Source organism: Temnothorax longispinosus, chromosome 2, assembly GCF_030848805.1.
Source record: "Temnothorax longispinosus isolate EJ_2023e chromosome 2, Tlon_JGU_v1, whole genome shotgun sequence".
NCBI classification, from domain to species: domain Eukaryota; kingdom Metazoa; phylum Arthropoda; class Insecta; order Hymenoptera; family Formicidae; genus Temnothorax; species Temnothorax longispinosus.
Window position 1 is genome coordinate 10,116,810 of NC_092359.1, and position 21,793 is coordinate 10,138,602.

Here is a 21,793-nt window from a genome sequence, read left to right on the forward strand (position 1 = left end):
AAAAATTGTATAATGGTGCACTCGGCACAAGAAAATGATCATACAATAAAGATCGCTGGCTTTGCAACGCAAAGGGATATCAAATTCTTCTGTTCATTTGCTAATGAAAGGTAAACTCGGAGTCTATATATTCCATCAACGCGAATTCTTTCTATCACAAAGTTCATACTTTTGCAAGTGCTATTTAACCCAAAAATTCACATTCTAAATAAATGTCAGTTTCACTTGTTTCCGTCAAGAACACTTGTCGTTGGAGAGTAGCGGCCCGCAGATAATCTAGTGCGGCTACGGAGTCGGGGAACTTCTATAATAAGAGCGCATCGAACTTTCCATAACTCGGAACGACCTCATGGGACGCAGCCCGTCGCGACACTGCGCGGTATCCCAGATTTCGACCCTGCGGGTGATCTCTGCAGAAGTTAGCGCCGACGCATCAAATACCTTCTTGATATTTGACATAACTGATTTGTTAAAATGTACACAAAGCGCGTCTGTCGTTAATATTTGACTAGATCCTATCATATTATATGTAATACGCGTTTTCTGACAGATCCTTTTTGTATATTTTTTTAATTTCCTGTATCGCGGATTATAGCGGTTTACATCGTATTTCAAACTTTCAAGAAATAGAGTTATAAGTAGATAAGGAATGATAACATAATCTTCTCTCGTATGTACGCTTCATCGCTTCAGGACATCCGCTGCCAAGTGCAATCGCTAGATTTATTTGCCAACAGTTGAGCACACAGAACGAAATTGCCTCAATATCACCGTCTACGTTATCCGTAACATCGGCATTCCTGTTATATTCTACGTTATATTTACGCGTTTCGAAGTAAATTTAATAAGACGAGCGAATGGGAGCGCGGGCAGGGTAATCCATCAACGGAGGAACTACGGCCGTAAAAGACAATGGTGATCATCTATAAAAAGATGTTACGCTGAAAGGAGAAAACGGAGTAAAGCGCGACGCGAAAACGTGATCGTGCCGATCATCTCTATTTATAATCACATAAACGACATACGCGCGGTGTCACGACTTTGCATAATGAATAGAATAAAAATACTAGTGGTACGTCTAGCCGTGACATGAATCCTTATAGATTGTAGCAAATCTACTATATTTTCTTTTTTACATTTGCGAGTTTTAGGTGCACAATACTACTCGGGAAAGAAGCCTCTGATATTTTCTAAATATTATTTAACTTTATTAATATATATTATTATTATTAAAATTATTTTAATAATTTAAAATTTAATAATTAAAATAAATAAAGACGATTATTTAGGTAGATATTTTTAGTAGAAACGGGGAGTAACTTTCTTAGATAAACAGATCTGATAACATAAGATATCAGAATAACAAATGTATTTTGTTTTCAAAGAGTCTCCACTTGTTCACTGTCATTGCAATGTACAAGATCTTCGATAGAAAGTTGCAAATGTGACTGCAACAATGAAGAAATACCTCAGGGCTCTGGAGACTACCTCGAGAAGATTCAAAGAATGTGTTGACAATGCTGGTGAACAAGTGAATACTCTTTGAAGATAAAATACATTGTTACTATAATATCTTGTGTTATCAGGTCTCTTTCTCTAAAAAAGTTACTTCCGTATAAGTATAAATTAACTTTTTTTGGCACCCTGTAGAATACGCATACTGTAATATAAAATAATAGTAAGAAGTAGGCAAACACATACATGTAGAATGTTCCATGACACACAGTTTATCGAGATAATATGTTATATTATTTGGCATTATTATAGAACATATATTTTATTCTGTGATAATGCATGAAAGTATATTGCAGATTATACAACATACTATTCTGATTTTTTATATAAGTTTTTATTTCTTTTTCCACCACGAATGATGAAAAATATTAAGTAAACTCGGTCTCCAATAGTCTGTCCAATAGATTTGTTTTTAAATTTTTCAACCTTTTAGAGGTCTACGACAGTTTAATAGATAATAGAGGATGAAAATCCCAATTGAAAATCAGTCTGATTGATATACTATGTTTTCATGTCGCGACCTCCCCTTATCAGCCTAAATATGTTTTAAGATGTCTACACTCAGGAGTTTTGCTTAATAAAACTTCATGAAACATGAGACGCGGAGGCTTCAGCACGCAGAATGTTTATTTATATACGTAATAAATTATGTATGTTCATGTCAATCTCTTGCAGAGGATCTTATCTTTGGTTTTACGCGCAGTTTATTACAAATAAACGCTTTCGAAAGCCGTTGCTTTTACAACCAGACAATCGTAGTATACTTCAAACGTTATTACGCACAATTCGTAAGTCAAAAGATCCATCCAAACATTTATTTTCGATTGCACGTAGTACATTAATTTAAATAATATTTAAAGTAAATAAAAATAAATGTAAATTACGTTTGTACTGCACAAATCAATTTGCATGATTTCATTTACAATTAGATTCGTAACTAGATAATATGAAACTTTTTTAAATTAGTAATATGCGTGATGTTCGAAAGGCCTTCGAAAGATTAGAATTCCCTTCTAGCCAAGTAATTCTTGAATTTTTGCGCTATTCAAATTCTCTTACCTTTCGTACTTGAGATTTGCTGCTCGACGGTCTCAACGTGTCGCGGTTCCTCCGGTACCTGAATAATCCAACGAATTTTCCTCCGTTGCATCTGAAACGACCGATCGCAGAGCAGTTGATATAATCAAGCAATATTTAAGAATCGCGCGAAGTGTCGCGCGATTTGCGATCGATTCTAGCCACTAGACTGAATGAGATTAGTAGCGTAAGGCAGAGGTCGCCGCGACGATATCGGAGCGATTATTTTTTACGGACGAAGGTTCGCCGATAATATGTACGTACGAGTGAAGCACTACTTCCATTGGTAACAACAATCCGTGAAATTATCGCGAAAATATTTTTACGATTCGAGCGACTTGAATCTTATAAGATTTCGCACAATTGCAATCAAATGTCGTTATCGTGTCTAAATCTAAAGACTTTAACTTTACTCTCGGACTGTCTATCACATACTTGAAATTATAATGAATGAACTCTAGATTTTAATTATGTAAATAACATAAATAACAATTACATTGACACATTACCTAATCGTACGCATTATTCTTTGATCGAAATAGAAATTTGCTAATTATCTTAAACCCACAAAAATTTGCATTACAAGATTTAAGTCGCGAAATATTAGTATATAGGAATAATAGTTCTAAAAACCATTAACACATCGTTATTTCCTGTAAACATTTTCTCAGCGCGCGCATCATAATGGAATTCTTTTGATCTCTACATGTACCTATATTTAACTATTATTGTTGATGAAATTATTTACAATTCGAGGTAATTAAGGTAAAAACAATGGAATAAATTATTGGATCCGCTAGTGCGTAGATAAAAATAAATCGGGGTCGAAACGTCGTGAGACAAATAAATAGAATTTGGCCAGTTGGGTCGCCTAATCTGGAATTTATTTTTAATTAAGGTAATGTAATGAGAAAAATACTTTCTATAATTGATTAAAGCAATTTTACTGCTAACGATCGATTACGTTCGAAATGCATTGACTGAAGCCAAAACAACGAGCTCGTGTAATTGCGATTTGTTACGTGAACACCTATGGAGATGACCTCCACCTATGCACATTCGCGCAAATTGCGGACGATTACGCGCTTCCTATTGTATAATCATTAACGGAAACAAAGCCGAACATCATCGACGCTCCGCGCAGCGGATGACAGCATTGACAGCGCGAGCGTCTGCTGTTTTCCGCGCGTCCAGCATCCCGCAAATTCACGCCTCGCCGCGTCGTCGCGATTCACTCCGGCAACGTGTCGTTTCGCGCCTAATCAACACGTTTCCATATGAACAATCGTTCACCTTGGATGATGAGGCGGCCGCGCAGCATCGGAGAAAAATGCGTTTATATCGTTTCTCGTTCGGCAAACTTTTCTCACACCCGGCGCGGCGTCGCGTCGCGGCGGACGATAAAGCCAAAGCGGACGAGCACTGACAGCGATTTGGTCAGCGGAAGCGACACTGGCTATCCGGCCGGCTCCCGTCGCCGTCGCGTCCGAGCGCGTGTGCACGCGTGTCCACTATACGTCAACTCCTCGCCACGAGGAGGAATTGTCAATCAGCGCGCCTACGCGCTCGCGCTCGGCCGCTGCCGCTGCCGCGGCCGGTGCGCCTCAGTGCATCTCGCCGCGGACGCTTCTCGGCTAATCACCGGCGAGCATCGTCCTACGTCCGCGACCAGCAACTTGTCACACGCGACGTAAGACTCGATAATAAACATGATAATGAGTATATGTGCGGGTCGGATCTCCTGCGCGCGATCTCCCGAGTGTCTCTTATTTATTATATAGAATTATAAAAAACAAACCGCGCGGTAGCTTTAAGCCTGAGTAAAAACGTAAAACGTCGGATCGGTAATTTGTGAATTGTAAGGGGTTGGGATTAATTTGTAATTATAAGACATGAACATTATGAATGGAGAGATATTTCGTATTCTATTTTAATCTCCGAATTGATTACGTGTAATGATGATTTGACTCATAAGCTCGAACATGGGTTTTGGATTCTCGTAAAATTAACATCCCATTTTTTTAAATTTTGGAGATATATTTTAAATTAATTATTTTATAAGCAATTATGTATATATTGCGAAGATATTCAGAATAAAAAGTGTGAATAAGGACAGAAAAGTTCGAGTTTGTAGAATTAAAAGATATTAGAAAAATTGTAGAATTCTGGCTCTCCCGTAAAAAAATATTCTTGTAAAAAATATAAATCACATTTTCGTTATATGAGAAAATAGAAAATCAGAATAATACAATAACTTTATTATTTAAATCCAAATTACTTTAAATTGTAGTACTTTTTGACAGAAAAATATAGAGAAATGCACAATTTTCGAAAAGAAATATTAATCCACGGAAGTTTGAAAAATTTCTATCAAAAAATTGAAGAGTCGAGAACTTAATTTTTGCTCCAATCGCTTCGAGTCTTTAATCGCCAGAACTGTCCGTCTGTATTAGTTACGTTCAACAGAAAAACCAGATCTGCGACTCTGTGCAACAATTTCCTGCTTGTCATTGACCCATAAAGCATATGCGTGAAGAAATCAATTACGTATAATAATAATATAGGTACAGAACATAAGCGTGCTTTATTTTTCATCCTGATATTAATCGATTTCTCCATGCATATATTTTACGCGGCTACGTAAAACCCATCTGGAATATCTGGATAGACTTGAATTGTCGGCACTCGTTGACCGAGCAGGTTTTCTCATAGTTTTTCTTAGCATACCCGAAGTACTCTCAATAAATGTAACGTGTCGCGCGAAGCATAAAGCAAGTATATAATATAACGAGAGAAAAAAAAGAGCGCAAAAACTTGAAATTAATGTTATACTAACGTACGGCTCGTTTACAGGAAACGACGACGTGCGCCACGTGATGAGCGACGAGGCAGCCAATCAAACATTTTTCAAAAGCAGAAGTAGTGATTGGCTGTATTCCATTCTATCAACGCAACATTTACTCTGATTTATTTCCAAATGTGCAGCTTAGTTAGACGAATCATACTGTATCCTATTAGACATGAATATTCATTAAAAAAAGAAGTTGCAATTGGAAGATATGAGCACGGCTGTACTAGCATTGGCAGATGCCATGGATACATAGAAATAGTCAAATAGAGAGCTTCAAGTAGGAGAGAGGGGCGCCAAACAAGTCACGTAACACAACATTTTTACGCTTATTTTTAAAATTCAATAATAAATACATTAAAATTATATTTAATAGTAATAATTAAAAATTAATGATATATATCGTTCCGATGTCGTTTATCGTGAAAACGACATCGGAACAATATATTATTAATTTTTAATTATTACTATTAAATATAATTTTAATGATATTTATCGTGAAAACGACATCGAAGCGATGTCTTTTCAACGAATTTTTCACTGAATTTACGACAATTAACGTTGGTATTTATTTTGTAAGTTGGCTGCAGACGCAATAAATAATAAATTTCATTATTTCCTACTCATAAATTGTGTTACTTCTTTCGTAAAAAGAATCCTACATTTATATAAATATAAATATAAATATAAATATTCCTCATGTTTCTTTCTCGCGAGGGATCTAACGATACCTTATAAAATTGTAATAGAATATGTGTGCGCGACTGAGGCAAGACGGCGCGTGCGCGAGTTTTGTCTCTCGTGACCAGTCGTGACAGTCGTGACTCTCGTCTCTTCTTCTCCCAAGTACTCCTAACCTAACCTAACCCCAACACTGGCCCGGCTGTACGAGTACGAAGGTTAAGTTGCAAAGAACTTACAGTTTACAGTCGAGAAGATACCTAAGATACATCAAGATGTATCTCATGTATTATTTGGACGACAAGGGAGATCGGGTGTACACTTTAGAGGTAACTTCTCATTTTTATTTCTTTCTTCTAAATTATAATGGCACCCGATCCCTCATAGCAGGGATCGCCTACGGCCAGCGTCGAAAACGAATAATAATAGCAGTACAAACGTTGGATGATGTAACATTATCCTGCAGATGCGAGTTAAGAAACACGAGGTCGGAAGTGTGTATTAAACTCTGTATTCCTTTGCTTCAAAACTCTCCTCCTTTCAAACAGGGAATCCTCGACGAAGGTCGGAATCGAATCCACTTTCGGTGGCTTCGATTACTAATCGCACTTACACGGAGCCACGTGCCACGTGTCATCCCGATGATTTCTCATGATACATTACATCGCAATATATAATAGAATATGACATAATGAAATATATATTTATATATCTATCTAATCTTTCTTAAATATAGATTCTGTGTATTATCATAGATCGCAATATGATTCTCTTTTTGCTATTTTCCATGTTTTTTACAATCTCTTTAATTAACTTTTTTATATCTTCTACTTTTTTGTAACAATTACTGAATTTTTACAGAAAATGGACCCCAACGGAAAGCCAACCTTATCTGCACATCCAGGTAAATTATTCTTATTACAGTTATTACATAAACCGCGTTCGCATTGGGCGCTTTCGTGCTGAAAGCGTCAGTCTATCTTTATTACTCATTACATGTTGAAAAAAGATGGAGTGATGCTTTCAGCACGAAAACGTGAGCGTCCAAAGCGAACGCAATCATAGATACCTTAGGACATTAAAAACGACTGATATTGAACATCTTTACAGCTCGTTTTTCCGTTGAAGATAAATACTCTAGACAAAGAATAACAATGAAAAGGAGACACGGTCTATTATTGACGCAACAACCACAACCGAGCTATTAGTTATATATAAAATCAGTAAGTAAATATTTGAAAATTTAAAATATAAATAGATAAAAGGAAGTATATGATATTATAACATGATACAAATATGATAATTTATATCTTGTCGCAGAAAAAGGCGGTTCATTCAGTGTGGCATCCAGTATGATCTCGTATAATAGTTTTAACAAGAAATTATTTCCACTGAAAATCTATCAATGTAACTTATTTATCAATTATTTTATGTATTGTCTATTCTATTAAGAGCAAATAAAATATTTACGCATTAACTTACATTGTCGATACATATATTTACTGTACAAATTTCATTTACAGTTTATTATCTTCGCACATTATAAAAAATAAAAACTACTATAGTATACAGTATTTTCTGACTTGCAATATAATGGTTTTATTTGAAAAATCGTCGTAACAAGATTACCTACTTGCAATCTTAGTTTATTATGAACAGCGTATTTGCTAATATCTACTAAATTAATACATATGGAAACATACACTATTATGTATAACAGAAATTTGAAATATAAAGCCGATATTGCGAGTTCCATTTATGACAATTGTCTTATAATTCTATTCTTAATTATTAACATGTTGATATATGATTTATTTCATCTATTGATATTAAAAAATAATCTAGTATATACAGTAGCTTTTATCACAATTAAAATTACATATCAAATGCAAGCATTTAATTACCAATGTTATTTAGAATAAAAAATAATTACGTAACTTTTAAGATGGTATGCATAGTTGATAGAATATATTTATAATTTTTTATAAATATGTCGTTATTTTAAAATAAAACGTAATTTGAACATGGTTGTACATGCTGCGTGAGAACAAATTTTATGCGGGGAAAAAATTGATTTTTTTCATTTTTATGAATTTTGAACACTACATGTCACACATGTGATGGTAAAATGTCAATGTCGTGTTTTACATATTCATGTAAAATGAATACAAATTTAACTTATTACTAATTGAAAAGAAAAGAACGGTATTTGTAGAGAAGTTCGATCTTATATTCAAGATCATTTTGGTGTCATGGGCAGTCTTAAGTACAGCATCTCAAGATCGTACTTGATCTTGAATATAAGATCGGACTATGAATATCGACCTAATATACTTTATTATATATTTGTATAAATGCAGTATATGTAACATTTGGCTTCTGTTTATTTTTGCAGTATGTGTATTACAACATAATTTTGAGTATTAAAAGTTATTTCAGAGTATTATGGACATTTTAATAATTGTTTGAATATTACAAATAGTCTTTTCTTTATACAGGAAAAAATATATAAGTCTAAATTACAACTCGAGAAACATTAGACTGACTTAAATAACTGAATCTTTTAGTAAACGTTAGAAACATAAAAGAATAAGTAATGAAATATATATTTTAGTTAACTTCTACTGGAATTTTTTGCAATATTTTAAGAACATATTATTAGACTAGGTTTACACAAATATAATAAGAACATATTATTATATTTACTACAATATATGACACATACAATAAAATATTTGATTAATATATTTTATTAACTATGCATCTCCAACTTTTATACATATAAATATATTTGGTATAACATATTACTATCAAAATTATTATATAAAAAACCATTTGAATATACATATCTTAAACATAGGATCAACAAAGATAATAAATAGATAATATAAATGTATTACGTTACTTTGTAGAAATACTTTCTACAAAAACATTGGAATAATAAACATAATTTTGCATAAACCAGTTTAAAGATATTTGCAACTTAATAAATATACCGATATGAATCAAGAGTATTTTATGGTTGTCTTACATTTACAAATAGAAAATCATAATATATTCTAAAAAAACATGGCAACACAAGAAAAATTTATCTGATAATATCCAATTCTGACGAATAAACGCTAACAAATGTGATGTATTGTTCTTCCTCAGTAGATATATATATTTTTCTGTTGAAATATAAATATTAATAAACGAACGCAATATATATTTTTACATAGCATTAAGTAAATTTCTAGTTTACGTATCAAAATTTCCATAAGGATTATTTTATGTTACAATTTAACAATCAGTAAAAATATGTAACATTTATTCACAAGCTTATGAGTATATATCGCTAACAAATATTTGTACAAATTTTACATATATTTTATATTTAAAAAATTCTTATATTACCATCCTTCTTAAGATATTAAGGTGGCATAAAATATTTTTTTTAACGAAAAAAGAGACAACAGAGCAAACAAGATTCATATAGAGTAATAAATTGTAAATGAATGTGGAAGAGAAAAGGAAAGAAAAAAATGAAAGAAAACATTATCGTATGCATAATGTAAAATGACAAAAGTATATAAGTATATAATTTAGGACACAGGTAGCATACTTCCTTTACATTTATCATAACTGAAGTATTAAGAATCGTGGAGAAATAGAATATTTTTAGTATTATTTTCAATATAACGTAGCTATTTCATATTATTGCAATAACACGATTACTTTCTGATGAAATGTAGTTTGAATTGAACTATAAAACGTAATAATTATGTACATTAAATACAATGTTTCAATACAAAATATATATTTAGTAGAAGCTAGAAGCTTTAGAATTCGTAATTTTTAAATAAAGATTTTTTATGGCATCATTAACATAATTATTAATAAAAAAATTCAAATTTTTTGAAAGATGAATGGCTTTGGTAATAGAGAATTGAAGTAAATTGTAAATCTTATAGAAATAAAAATAAATATTAAACTATTATATCCAATGCCGATTTGCTTATTTCAAAATATTAATTTATATGATATAACATAAATCCTTATCTGTTATATGAATTTAAAATGCAATATTTACATAATTGTTCATTTTGATACAAAAAAACAACTTACGATTATTTCCTAAAGTTCTTCCTAATTAAAGATGTTCATGACCTGTTACACGAAATCAAAGAACATGTACATGTCTTCAACAACAATTTATACATCTTTAATTCGATTCTGATGGAGCTGCTGGCAGAACATGCACCTGTTGTGCTTTACTGGCATTATACACTTGTCCCGGACTAAATGGCTCTAATCGAGGACCAGATCCTAAATCATTTTTATTACGGACGATATCTTAAAATGGAAACAAATAAAACAGTTACAGAAATTTATACAACTCAGAGGCAAACGTAATATCTTTTTCTTTCAAAAATTATAGCAAATATCTACGATAAAAATTTGATGAATTTGTTCATAAATCAAATAAAACGTACACATATGTAGACAAAGTACTTAAACTTACCATTTTTCGATTCTGTTGCGGGTATGTATCGAGATAATCTAACAACAGGGAGAGGCAAATAACCACTTGTCAGAGGCATCACATCTAATGTGACGCTTTGTTTCTCTACTATTTCTAACGATACAATGCCTGCTGTCCGACCACACACCGCCCACATAGTTTGGTCCGCCAGAACCTCATACATTAACTGTGGAGGAGGATTTGGACTAAGACTAGGCATGCGCATCACTGTAAGACACAAGTGGCACATACTACCAGCACGACAAAACTCTCCTCCACCACCACTTGTTTCAACTTTCGAGGATACTGTGAATAAAGTCTGGAAAGCATCGTTATAAACAAATTAACGTTTTATACTGTCAATATATACATAATGCACAGTGTAATGCAATTTTTACAAGTGTACATAGTGATCCTACATTATTACAGGTTCATCATTAATCCGCAACTTCTCATTTAAAGTAAATAAAATATTTAGATATATATATAACATATAATTATATATATATATATATATATATATATATATATATATATATATATATATATCAATTAATAATGAATAGTTGTTCTTACCACATAATCTGTAATATCAAAGTTGCATCTGTAAACACTACATGCTTTCTCAATTCTCTCTAGATTATGTATATGTAGTGGATCATCGTCAACATGTGTATTACTTAATTCTTCAGTATCATTGACTGATATATATTTTACACGAAAGTCAGTCTTTATTGGTATCGTGGATTTCTCATCTTTTCCGATCTCAAGTTCCCACATAAAAGAAACGTTCATTCCATTGCCTATCACTAATTTTTGACCCCCGACAGGATTTAAACTTTTAAAGTTAACGTCTATTGACGAAATTGTCATTAATTCAGGTTCAGTTAATTGTAGAAGTTGACTTGTCAAGCCAGTCACGACAATTTGAATGAATTTTCTTTGTTTTGCTGTATGAAGTTTCATACTTGACATCAATGGTGGACCAAAATGCAACGATATGCTTTCTTCCGAACCCCATGGACATTGTATATTCAACTAAAAAAAAAAAAGTTAAAATATTCATTGTGCAAGAAATAGAATAATAAAATTACAAGTGTTAAATACTTTATGTTCCATAGATGAAGCATCCTTTTTTGGTGGTAATTCAGCTAAGATCTTTAACTGCACTCTTATGGTTTGAAATGGTTCGCACGTTGGCAGTGGTATCTCTAACTCCTTCACCATTACTTTTTCAACACTTTGTGATTGCACTGTCAATCCGCGTGATGTGCGTAATTTTAACTTCATTTCTTCGGTTATCTTTGTACTTCCGCTTAAAATAACTAATTCAATATCTTGAATAAGACCTGCCAGTAAATCTCTGCCACAATTTACAGATATCGTTGGCTGCGTCTTTGCTACTTCGTAACATAATCGTGGATTCAGTATGGACGATAAAAACTCTAATTTTTCTTCTATCACCAATGATAATTGGCTAACTTTGTATAAACCCGGTTGATTTACTCGCCTTGTTAAGACAAATGTATTTATACCGGGTTTCATAACGAATTCATCACAGGAGAGCGCTTTGCTAAAATCACCCTTTGTATTGATTGAAGGTTTTCTATGCTTCGCACTGTCTGAACGTCTCACGAGCGGTTTCATATTTTTATTAATAACACTAGCAGCACCAAGACTCCTATCTTCCTTGTAATCCAAATAAGAATATACTTGCAAACGTAATAAACTGAGATCAAGTAGTTTCATATCTTCTAATGTGCACTTTGACAACCTGAAATAGAACAAAACTGAACAAAAATTCAACACATAGGAAATAGAAGATATACAATGAGCACTATTGTAAATATATAATATTAGAATACCAATATAAATAATATAAGTTCTTTTTTACAATTTATTCTTTTTGCCATAGTATTAAAAATTATATATATACAGATTTTTATAAATAAAAATAATTACAATTTTATTTATTAATACTTACAATTGTACTGGAGGCTCAACAGATGATTTTAGTCCTTTTTTCTTATTAGATATGGATGGCTTTTGTATCTCCTCTACAGAAATAGCAGCGCTAGTACATCTTACTTCCCGAGGAAACAAACTCTGTACACTGATTTCGACGTTAACTACACAGTCTTGTACTATCTTATCCATTACTTTAGCTTCCATACTGAGTATTGTAAAAGCACATCCGAGTTCCGCGAGTAATGGTTGAGGTGAAGAGATCATTTTCATATATCCTAACATTTCTTCCAAATATGTATTGCGTACAGTTATATGTAAAAGACTTGCGCTAGCTACTGCCGCGCACACTTTAGTATATTTCTCGACGTCGTCCATTCGTTTGTAACACTCGGCTAGCTCCAACTGCGTTTGCACAGCCAAGTGATTCCATCCTTCGTCCATATAAGTTTTCAAAGCGTCAGATAAAAACGCGACCGCTTTCTGATTTTCTCCGAGTTCGCTGTAGAATCGTGCCAATTCTTTCCCGATTAATCTGGCTGATCGAATACGGCCGACATGCTTGTATGTGCCCATAGCTAATTCTGCATGCTCCAGATACTGTTTCTTGAACGCTTCTTTGGATGATAGTGCCTCTTTTAACTTGTCTGTAGGAGTTAACTTTCCTTCTACTTGTGGCTCTGAATCTCCTATACCTGCTATAAGATACACAACTGTGTGTAACTGTTCACTAGTCGGTTCACTTCCTGGCATTAGGCCGCACAATTTTCCTAAGCTTCCTAACTAAAAAGAAAAAAAAGGCATATAATGCGATATATAGAAAGATATACTATAAAATAATCAGTGTCAAATAAATAAATTACCTTATCTCTTGCAAGTGCCCACAAGCTAGCTGTATGTAAAGAGCACAAGTCCAATTGTTGATTGTTATCAATATTGATGGTGGACAATTGACAAGCTTGCAAAACCTCTAACGCACAGAGGAATGACCAGCATTCTACAGAGCCTTCAGGTTTCTGTACTTCTAAGATTCTCAGTTCGCTCAATGTGTTATGGACAAATGATAAGCACCTTTGTGCAACCTGTCAAAAATAATATCCAATTTCGAAATATGTACGAATTACGGTGTAATTATACGAAGCCATTAATTATCAATAACTGTTCAATTCATACAAACCTCCCAAGGTTTATTAAGCAGGAGTAGCATGGCACATTGTCTACTAAACAAGTAACTCCTAAGATCTAATAAAGATGCCTTACATTCAGCTAAAAGAAATCTTAGATGATGGTTTGTACCGTTATTTAAATTCACACCTCCCCAATTGTTGAGAGGCGTTTGAAACAGACTTAACCATCCTGGAGTATCTATGAACAATTTATCTACATTTAGGTTTTCACTTTGTATCTCAATATCCGTTCTCATTTGATATCGTATACTTTTAATACAAGCTAGAATTTAAAGGCTTACAATACCTCCTACATTAGAATTGAGCACAAACTGTGTAAAGAGAGCGTCTAGTTCATCATACTGCACCAATGCCTCGTCGTACAAACCTAGCATTTGCAATGCAAATGCCAGTTCTTCCTAAAATGCCAATTCAACTTTGTAAAAGGAAAGATATAAGTTTCAAGATTTTTAATATTAGGGAATTCAGAGGAGTGACGCATTGCTCTTGTGTGAGAGCAGTTGACTCATAGTCGGTGAGTCTCGGGTTCGTAATCCCGACCAATGTATGCTAGGTTTATTTATTTATTTAAAAAACTGATTAAAACGTTAAAGATATTATGAAAGATTATGAATAAAAAAATATAAGATAACTCGTTTCAGGAGTATTTCAATCAACATTTTAGTCAATATTTTATTAGGCAATTCAGTAGTGATAAGAATTTATAAGGAGAGTTATATTACCTGTAGAAGAAAATAATGGCAGAAGTTCCAACTAGGATTGTTCCGCCTTTCTCTCTGTTCTCGTATAATATCTTCAAAGCGCGACAGAGTTCTGTCATATGCAGTCAACATCAAATGACGAATGCGAGTTATCAAGCCTCTCCATGATTCCGCGGAACGAGATTCAGATTTAATTGGATTAATTATAGCAAAACATCTGTCAATTATAGACACAATTTATGGATATAACAACATCATTTCCTTATTATATTGCAAGATTAAATGTAAAGGGTCATATTACCTGTCGCCATTCTTGGCAGCAAAGTCACTTCGTATTTTATCTAAGACGGTAGTCCTGGGCAATAGCTTATTGGCCTTCTTTACATCATACGTTTCTACCATTACAATCATCCAATCTTGAATGTGATATAAATTCAATATCTTTAACCAGGCATCAATATCATCTCTGATACTAGTCTTATAAGTATCAACATCCTACAAGAATACATGATATAAAAGTTTATTGTTGCTAATTTATTAGGAATATTAATGCATCTAGATACACGTCAAATAAATAGATAATTCTAAAATTGCACAACATTATTGATAACTTTGTCTAATATAGTATCTCATATAGATGAAAGAAATAACATCTTGTATAAACAAATGTATCGTGTGACAAAAAACTGAAACTAGAATGGCATATCTTTATGGGACTTACAGAACATTCCGTCCAATAAATATGAAAGATTGGTTGCTTTATGAGATGCCAATCTTTGTCAGTGGGCAAAATATCCCTGGAAAATGGCACGAAGGTAGCCCCAAGTTTGACTTGCTTAATCGGCCTGCTGAACGACCTGCGCCATTCCACCGCATCCGCAGGTATAGCTTGGAGTAAATTCTTTTCCAACGTGGAAAACAAATTTTCATCTCCGGCACCTGTATCACCGTACAAATCATCATATTCCAATCCTATGTCACACGCTTTGAAGAATCAGGCAGCGCATTTGCATAGGTCAGAGTAACATCCTGTATCCATTGGATTACTCATTTGTGTTATAAGAAACCTTATAAGAAAGGACTACAAAGTCTCCACCTCGTACGTTTGCCACACAAATTTAGATTAAATTCACATGACACCGGTAACAAAGGGGAGAAAAGGAATCAGACAAAATCCTGGATTATCTAAAACAATCCGCATTACATGTTTCCCTGACAAAAACATTAAGTTAACATATGTTCTCCGAGAAAAATCTCGGGGAATCAAGATGCGCATTATTCGGTGTGCCGCGAATAATTTTAACCGGGCACCGACTGTTTCGGTGCAGACAGGCGAGAGGAAGAAACGCGAGACGTCACGAGGATTGACAGACGGACGGAGCGCGGGGCGTCGAGGACAGTGTCCGAACGACGGCCGTGTTATCGCTCCGGGGGGGGGGGGGGCAGGGGGGAGGCAGCGGTCAGGGAACTCACAGGTGACGATCGGTCTGCTGTCCACGGCAGCGGCCGCCTTGCGTGCCTCGCCAGCCACGGACGATCCCCCATTGCAGTTCATCGTTTCTGAGGACTGGCGGTGCGCCTCGCGAGCTCGCTGCTCCCGATCGGGCCCACGGTCATAACTCCTTGTCCCTCTCTCGCCGGCGCGCATAGGAAACCCTCTCCCCTTGGCGGAGGGGGGTCGCTCGCCGATCCGGGTCTCGCCGAGCCCGCCGCGAGCGCGAAACACCACCGGGCGACTCTCGCTGAACGTTCAGAGGCAGTCGGGAGACGAGCCGGACATCCTTCGCCGAGCACTCTCGAGCTCCATTGAGGTTGGGATCCTTTAACGTCTGTTCCCTACACCCCTGCAGCCCTGCAGCCGCGCTGACTTACACCTTCCGCACTTGAAAGCGCGAGAGACGGTGCGATCGCGCGTCGGCGAGAGGAAGAGAAAGATAGAGGAGTGCGGAAAGTGCAATTGCGAGGAATAGATATTCCATTCCGCGCGTTGTGATCGATCAGTGCCGTTTCGTATCGATTCGCGGAAAATCGGGTATCTCGATATATCGTGTCGTCGTTCTTCAGCGCCTTCGATTCATGTCAATTCGTGAATTCGTGTTTATTATGCGTCTACCGTAAATGAAGTTCGCTTTGTCGTTTCACGTTTGTAGGTTTGTTTCCTACACCTCTCGTTTCTCCTTTTTTCTCCAAGTCTAATTGTGTATCTGTTTCATTTTAGGTGCAAATTTCGTTCGTTTCACTCGAGTGGAGTAACGAAGCAATTTGTTTTGTCTGAAGATAAGACCGTGTCTGAGATATTCTTGAAAACCGATCGTTGAACTGTGCGATCGCGATGATGTTGTGCTGTTTGAATTAAAGCGTAAAATACGTTCTTCACGATATCTTTTAGTTTATTGCGAAGATATTTTCCAGCAGCTGCATCGATTTTCAGCGTCACGTTGCGTTGCGAATTCGTTTGAACTCCGATTTTCCCAATTCTTTCCCCAATTTTGCAAAAGTTTTCAGACATGTACATACAGTTTTTGTAATATAACGAATTTCGCGTAACCTCTCTTTACGCCGGTTTTGTGCAGAGCGATTGTCCTGTTTTAAAAAATTTGATAACGAAAAAATATGTCTACGAGTAAGATACCTGGCGAGGTAGTCCCGTCGAAGAAGGAAAGTCAAGGCTACATCGATGATTTAGGGAAGAAAGAGAGGTTTCAGTTGGAAGAGCTTTTAGAAAGGCAGAAAAAAATTCTTGCCAATAAGTAGGTAGGGCGTAAACTGTTGCATCCCAACATTTCAACTCGATCCTAAATCATCGCGTTTTTTCAGAAAGTTTATCTCGAGGCTTCCTGACAAAGGAGAGAAAATTATAAGTTTCCACGATAAGATACTGAAGGAGCTCAAACGTAGGAAGGAAGTGGAAGAGACGGCTAATTTGCTGTCGCGGCTTAACATAGCATCCGAAGGCAAAGCGGCTATGAGCAAATTGGAATGGACAGGAAAATATAGTGATAAGGATGACGAAGATACGACAAAGGTTGTTGAGCTGGACAGCGACGATGAGGAAGACCCATTGAAGATCCTAGCTCAGGTTGATAGATCTCGCGTGAAATATCGATAATAGCTCTAATTGATGTTATACATATGTTCTAACAGCCTACAGGAACTGGTGTTCACAATAAGAAATTTATACACTTGGCACCTGAAGAAAGCCTCATCAAACCAGAAGATATAGCAGAGATTGAAACCTTCAAAACAGATTCTTTAGAAGTGAAACACGTGAACTATATCATCGACAAAGTAGAGAAGACACAGGAAATGAATAAAAGGGAGCCGTTTAAGCCATATAAAACGACCAAGAGCAACGTGCATGATCCAATGAAGGAAAAGCAAAGAAAGCTGCATAAAAATTGGGAGGTCACCGCAGCTACACCGCCTCTTATAGTTGGCGGAGCAGCCAAGGTTTTGAGCTTGAATGAATCTTTAAAATTGCAGAAAGAACAAACTGGAAAATTACAGGTATTTAGCATTTCCGATATCTTTTTATTTTTTTCAGACAAGTATTCTCTGTTATACTACCCCCATTAGAAGTATATTTTTAATTAATTTCAAATATTTTAATATTTTGCAGGAAATTCAAGCAAAACGTGCAGTGGAACGTCTAGCTTCTCAAATAGGATTACCTGGTACTAGTCGAAATTTTGATAATTACCGTTCAAAATATACAAACGGCTTACTTTCCTCGTCTTCTTCCTCCGATAATGAAGAAGAGCACGAAGTGAACGACGAGGAAGATGACGATAGAGGCGGAACAGTTGTGTTTACTGTGGATTCTATAGAGAGTTAACAAAGACTGTTATGTTGTGTGTGTGCACACAAAAAATGTTTAGCTTTAAAAATATTTATTTTTTACTTCAATAAAATTATTTTCATTATATGGTTCTTTATATACTTCAATTTTGAATCACTTAATTATATTTCCAAGTTTGCGGGTAAAAAAATATTCTAAGTTAAGATGTTTTAGAGACTTTATTGTTTTCGTAACACATATGTTAATTGTATCCAAAATTATTGATGATTGCTGTGTACGGTGCCGTTGCTTTGGCAACTGCTTCACCAGCTTGCTTAGTAATTTTCTGCAAAACAAAAATGCAATGCTCGAGTATTCGCATACATGAAAAAATTCTTTGGAAAGAAGAGAGGTGTAAAGTACAGTCACTGATATAATCAAATCTTGGATGTGTTAGTTACCTTCAATTTATTCCTCTTTTGAACTTCGAGGATAGCTCTGACACGTCTCTTGTTCTCCAACGTGCGAACCACACCCTTGTACTTCCAGCCAACTTCGTGAGACAATCTACCCACGTGACAGTACTAAAAATCGAAACAAATCATGTTAGTATCCGTGCTTCAATATTGCGGCAAGACTATTTTGCATAAAAATTTCATAACTCAGTTTAAAATTTCACCATAAAAGTCAAGCTGACTCAGACGCAAATTACCTTACCATCATTGTTCTCCCGAAAAATAAGAAATCCAAGCAAGAATTTAAGCAAATTTAAATGTACGTAATATATCTTACCTTTCTGCCTGGTTTGAGACACATCACTCTCATAGCACCAGGTACAACGACACGCTTCCTGCGGTCGTATGGCGGTGGACAACCTTCGTAAACCTTCAGTCGCCTGAGAGCGTCCTTGCCTCTTTGTGTCTTGTGTGGGATCATGCCTGTAAACGAGTATTTTTTAGTATCTTCTTTTGCACTTGCTATATTTTAAGATAGCATAAGCAATCGTAGCGTCATAAAAAAGTAATTCTTTTCATTACCAATTCAAATAATGTAGGTAAGTGTGTTTGATAATCATGTACAATATTCTTATTTCATATAGCGCCAATATAATCTCAACTATACATACCACGAACTGTTTTCCAAAAGATCTTGCTTGGCGCACGGAAGTGGAACGGACCACGTGCAGGATTTACGTTACATCTCTTACGCAGAAAAGACATGAACTTTAATTTGTTCCTACAAATCCAAAAATGTACATTATGTATCCATATTGTCTCAATATTACGGCAAGATTGCAGAAAATTTCATGATTCAGTTTAAAGTTCCATCAAAGTCGAGCAGACTAACTTCAGACGCAAATTACCATACCATCATTATATGTTGTTTCTCTCAATAATACTGGATAATAAAATATATGTGAAAATAGATTTTAAAAATAATAGATAATATTAATGGTATCTACAATTGCTCACGCAATATTTTCTTACGTAACGAAGTAGAATAGCACAAAGTGGTAAAAGTAATATATGCTATTATTTATTCTTATACAATAAAACAGTAAATATTATATTAAAATCAAATATATAAAATTGAATTTTATAAGTTTATTATTGTAATTACTATATACTGGTTTTGTTTTAATCCGAACATATCGATAATTTCAAACAAGATATCGCTAAGTAATGAGGCCTTTACAAACCTGAAAAAGTTACCGCTAATGTTGAGTTGTTCGCTGCGTACGACAATAACCTTGTTGCCTTGCAGGATGGTCTTGGCAACGATAGCAGCCAATCGCCCAAGTAAATGGCCGCGGCCATCTATTAATATTGGCTGAAATAGTAATAATGTTTTTAATATCTCCTTTTGCACTTGCCATATTATAAGATAGCTGTAGCATAAGTAATCTTAGCATCATAAAAAGTAATTCTTTTCATTACCAATTCAAATAATGTAGGTAAGTGTGTTTGATAATCATGTACAACAATATTCTTATTAATCTCTATTACAGGAATTGAAAATTGACGATTGTACGGTGCGCGTGATTCTCGCTGCTTCGATAACGCTCCATTGAAGTGATATGCACAAGATTCACGATATACGCGGTGTACATTTTGAAATGCGAAAATATCACATATGAGAAAGTTAAAGCGTCAGTCTGGAATTTGTGCCGTTCGACGTGCACGACGCGTTTTAGTTTCCGCGTGGAAAATACGGTTATCTCCGAATAGCCAGAACGCTGCCAGAGACACGTGCGCGACAGGCGGTGGCAAAGCGGCTTTATTTTCGGTAATAGCGGAGTTTTCGAGGAGCTTTAAAGAAACTCGCGTGATACTCCGCATGTTGAGTAATCGCGATCGCATATATGCATCACGCAAGAGCTACTTTAAACTGTCTGAAATATCGAATCTCTGGGATACGAACCTTCTCGCTGAAGCCCGTCATCTTGCTAGCTTACCGGAAAGACCGGAAAGGAGAAAGGAGTCACGCAATTTAGAGAGACACGCGTCGTCGCGTCGCGAGCCTCTACCGGAAGAACTGGGAAGAACTATGGCTATGGCGCGCGCAGAGTAGCCAACGTTAAGGCTGAGTTTCCACTGAGCGCGTCACGCGTCGCGTCGTCCGAGTTGAACCAATCAAAACATCCCATTTCGATCCCGTCACAAGAATGTAATGAAATGGGATGTTTTGATTGGTTAACTTGTGACGACGCGACGCGTGACGCGCTCAGTGGAAACTCAGCCTAAGGGTCGACAGGAGTAAGAGTGGAGACCTCTGTCGGCCGGTCGGGAATTACGGATTCGCTTTTCCCAAAGTTTAGCCTAATTAATTAACGAATCTCATTTTACTTATGCTCGTTTTAATCAGTAAGATCAGCCGCAAGCTGGTACAGAGCCGGATTTTGGAAAAAGGATCGAAATAAAATTTATAATAAATGTGGGGAAACGCGCAGCTAGACACGGGTCAGGTTGGGTCAGCTGCGAGTCCGTATTTTATTTATAATAAATTTTTAAGAGCCAAAATGCAAAATCCGGCTCTGTACCAGCTTGCGGCTGATCTTACTGATTAAAATGAGCCTAATTTTAATGAGATTCATTACGTAATTAGGCTAAACTTTGGGACAAACAATTCTCACTAGTAAGAGCAGCTTATGGGGAATTTCCGTGGTAACATACTGACAAGGGCTGTGTTCAGAGGTGCCAATGGTGCTGTTTGCCCGCTGCCTGCGCGCCTGGTGGGGACACGCACACAGCTGACGGAGCCGTGTACGTGTGCGCTGGGCGCTCGGCGGCGACTCGGCGCGGCTCGGCCAGCTTCGGGCGGGTAGAAGAGCGCAGACAGCCATAGCCGGTTCCATGGTGTAAAGAAAGTAAGGTGTGCTATTACGCAGGTTTTTGAACAGCCAATCAAATTTTGTTCCAGCGGCCGCCATTTTGTAGTGGCAAATTAAATTGACATATCACACTCATTTTTATACAATTTGCATAAAATTAATAAAAGGATAAAATAAAGGAAGAAAATAAAATGTACGTTCAATAT

At 35.8% G+C, this 21,793-nt stretch overlaps 5 protein-coding genes across 11 annotated transcripts in view; 2 read left to right on the forward strand and 3 right to left on the reverse strand.

Moving 5' to 3' along the window:
* The window catches only part of LOC139808211 (dystrophin, isoforms A/C/F/G/H), a 472,682-nt gene extending 468,447 nt beyond the window's left edge, over positions 1-4,235 (reverse strand). For 2 of the 4 annotated variants that reach the window (XM_071769944.1, XM_071769943.1), the window contains exons 1-2: positions 3,886-4,235; positions 2,575-2,665 (exon numbers count right to left, since the gene is read on the reverse strand). In XM_071769944.1, the coding sequence (XP_071626045.1) occupies positions 2,575-2,665 (91 nt within the window). In that variant the 5' untranslated portion in view covers positions 3,886-4,235. The remainder of the gene's footprint in view (positions 1-2,574; positions 2,666-3,885) is intronic. The other 2 variants (XM_071769945.1, XM_071769942.1) reach the window with 1 other exon arrangement.
* Positions 4,236-6,244: 2,009 nt separating this feature from the next.
* Nop10 (Nop10 ribonucleoprotein) lies at positions 6,245-7,344 on the forward strand. Its single transcript, XM_071769959.1, has 3 exons — positions 6,245-6,450; positions 6,983-7,025; positions 7,232-7,344. Exons 1-3 carry the CDS (start codon positions 6,397-6,399, stop codon positions 7,327-7,329), a joined length of 195 nt encoding a protein of 64 aa, XP_071626060.1. The 5' UTR covers positions 6,245-6,396; the 3' UTR covers positions 7,330-7,344.
* Positions 7,345-7,599: 255 nt separating this feature from the next.
* Positions 7,600-16,299, reverse strand: Sidl (SIDL trafficking protein particle complex subunit 10). 3 transcript variants are annotated; one of them, XR_011730811.1, is made up of 13 exons: positions 15,952-16,299; positions 15,200-15,417; positions 14,780-14,973; positions 14,500-14,695; positions 14,064-14,175; positions 13,768-13,970; positions 13,454-13,672; positions 12,610-13,373; positions 11,733-12,399; positions 11,202-11,663; positions 10,626-10,944; positions 10,229-10,456; positions 7,600-9,291 (listed from the first exon to the last, which is right to left on the reverse strand). XR_011730811.1 is itself a non-coding variant. In XM_071769946.1 (12 exons), the coding sequence occupies exons 1-12, from the start codon at positions 16,124-16,126 to the stop codon at positions 10,326-10,328; spliced, it is 3,645 nt and encodes a 1,214-aa protein (XP_071626047.1). In that variant the 5' UTR covers positions 16,127-16,299; the 3' UTR covers positions 10,229-10,325. The 3 variants fall into 3 exon arrangements, 1 of the variants encoding a protein (XP_071626047.1); XR_011730810.1 differs by having other exon boundaries at positions 7,600-9,866; XM_071769946.1 differs by lacking the exon at positions 7,600-9,291 and having other exon boundaries at positions 13,768-13,955.
* A 183-nt stretch (positions 16,300-16,482) lies between these two features.
* Positions 16,483-18,403, forward strand: Polr2m (RNA polymerase II subunit M). Of its 2 annotated transcripts, none has more exons than XM_071769950.1 (5): positions 16,483-16,624; positions 16,697-17,228; positions 17,296-17,557; positions 17,623-17,985; positions 18,098-18,403. In XM_071769950.1, exons 2-5 carry the CDS (start codon positions 17,092-17,094, stop codon positions 18,311-18,313), a joined length of 978 nt encoding a protein of 325 aa, XP_071626051.1. In that variant the 5' UTR covers positions 16,483-16,624; positions 16,697-17,091; the 3' UTR covers positions 18,314-18,403. The 2 variants fall into 2 exon arrangements, with proteins under 2 accessions (XP_071626051.1, XP_071626052.1); XM_071769951.1 differs by having other exon boundaries at positions 16,488-16,628.
* A 73-nt stretch (positions 18,404-18,476) lies between these two features.
* Positions 18,477-20,835, reverse strand: Rpl13a (ribosomal protein L13A). The gene is made up of 6 exons (XM_071769956.1): positions 20,678-20,835; positions 19,956-20,086; positions 19,383-19,492; positions 19,049-19,194; positions 18,718-18,840; positions 18,477-18,602 (listed from the first exon to the last, which is right to left on the reverse strand). Exons 1-6 carry the CDS (start codon positions 20,696-20,698, stop codon positions 18,519-18,521), a joined length of 615 nt encoding a protein of 204 aa, XP_071626057.1. The 5' UTR covers positions 20,699-20,835; the 3' UTR covers positions 18,477-18,518.
* Between the last annotated feature and the right edge of the window lie 958 nt (positions 20,836-21,793).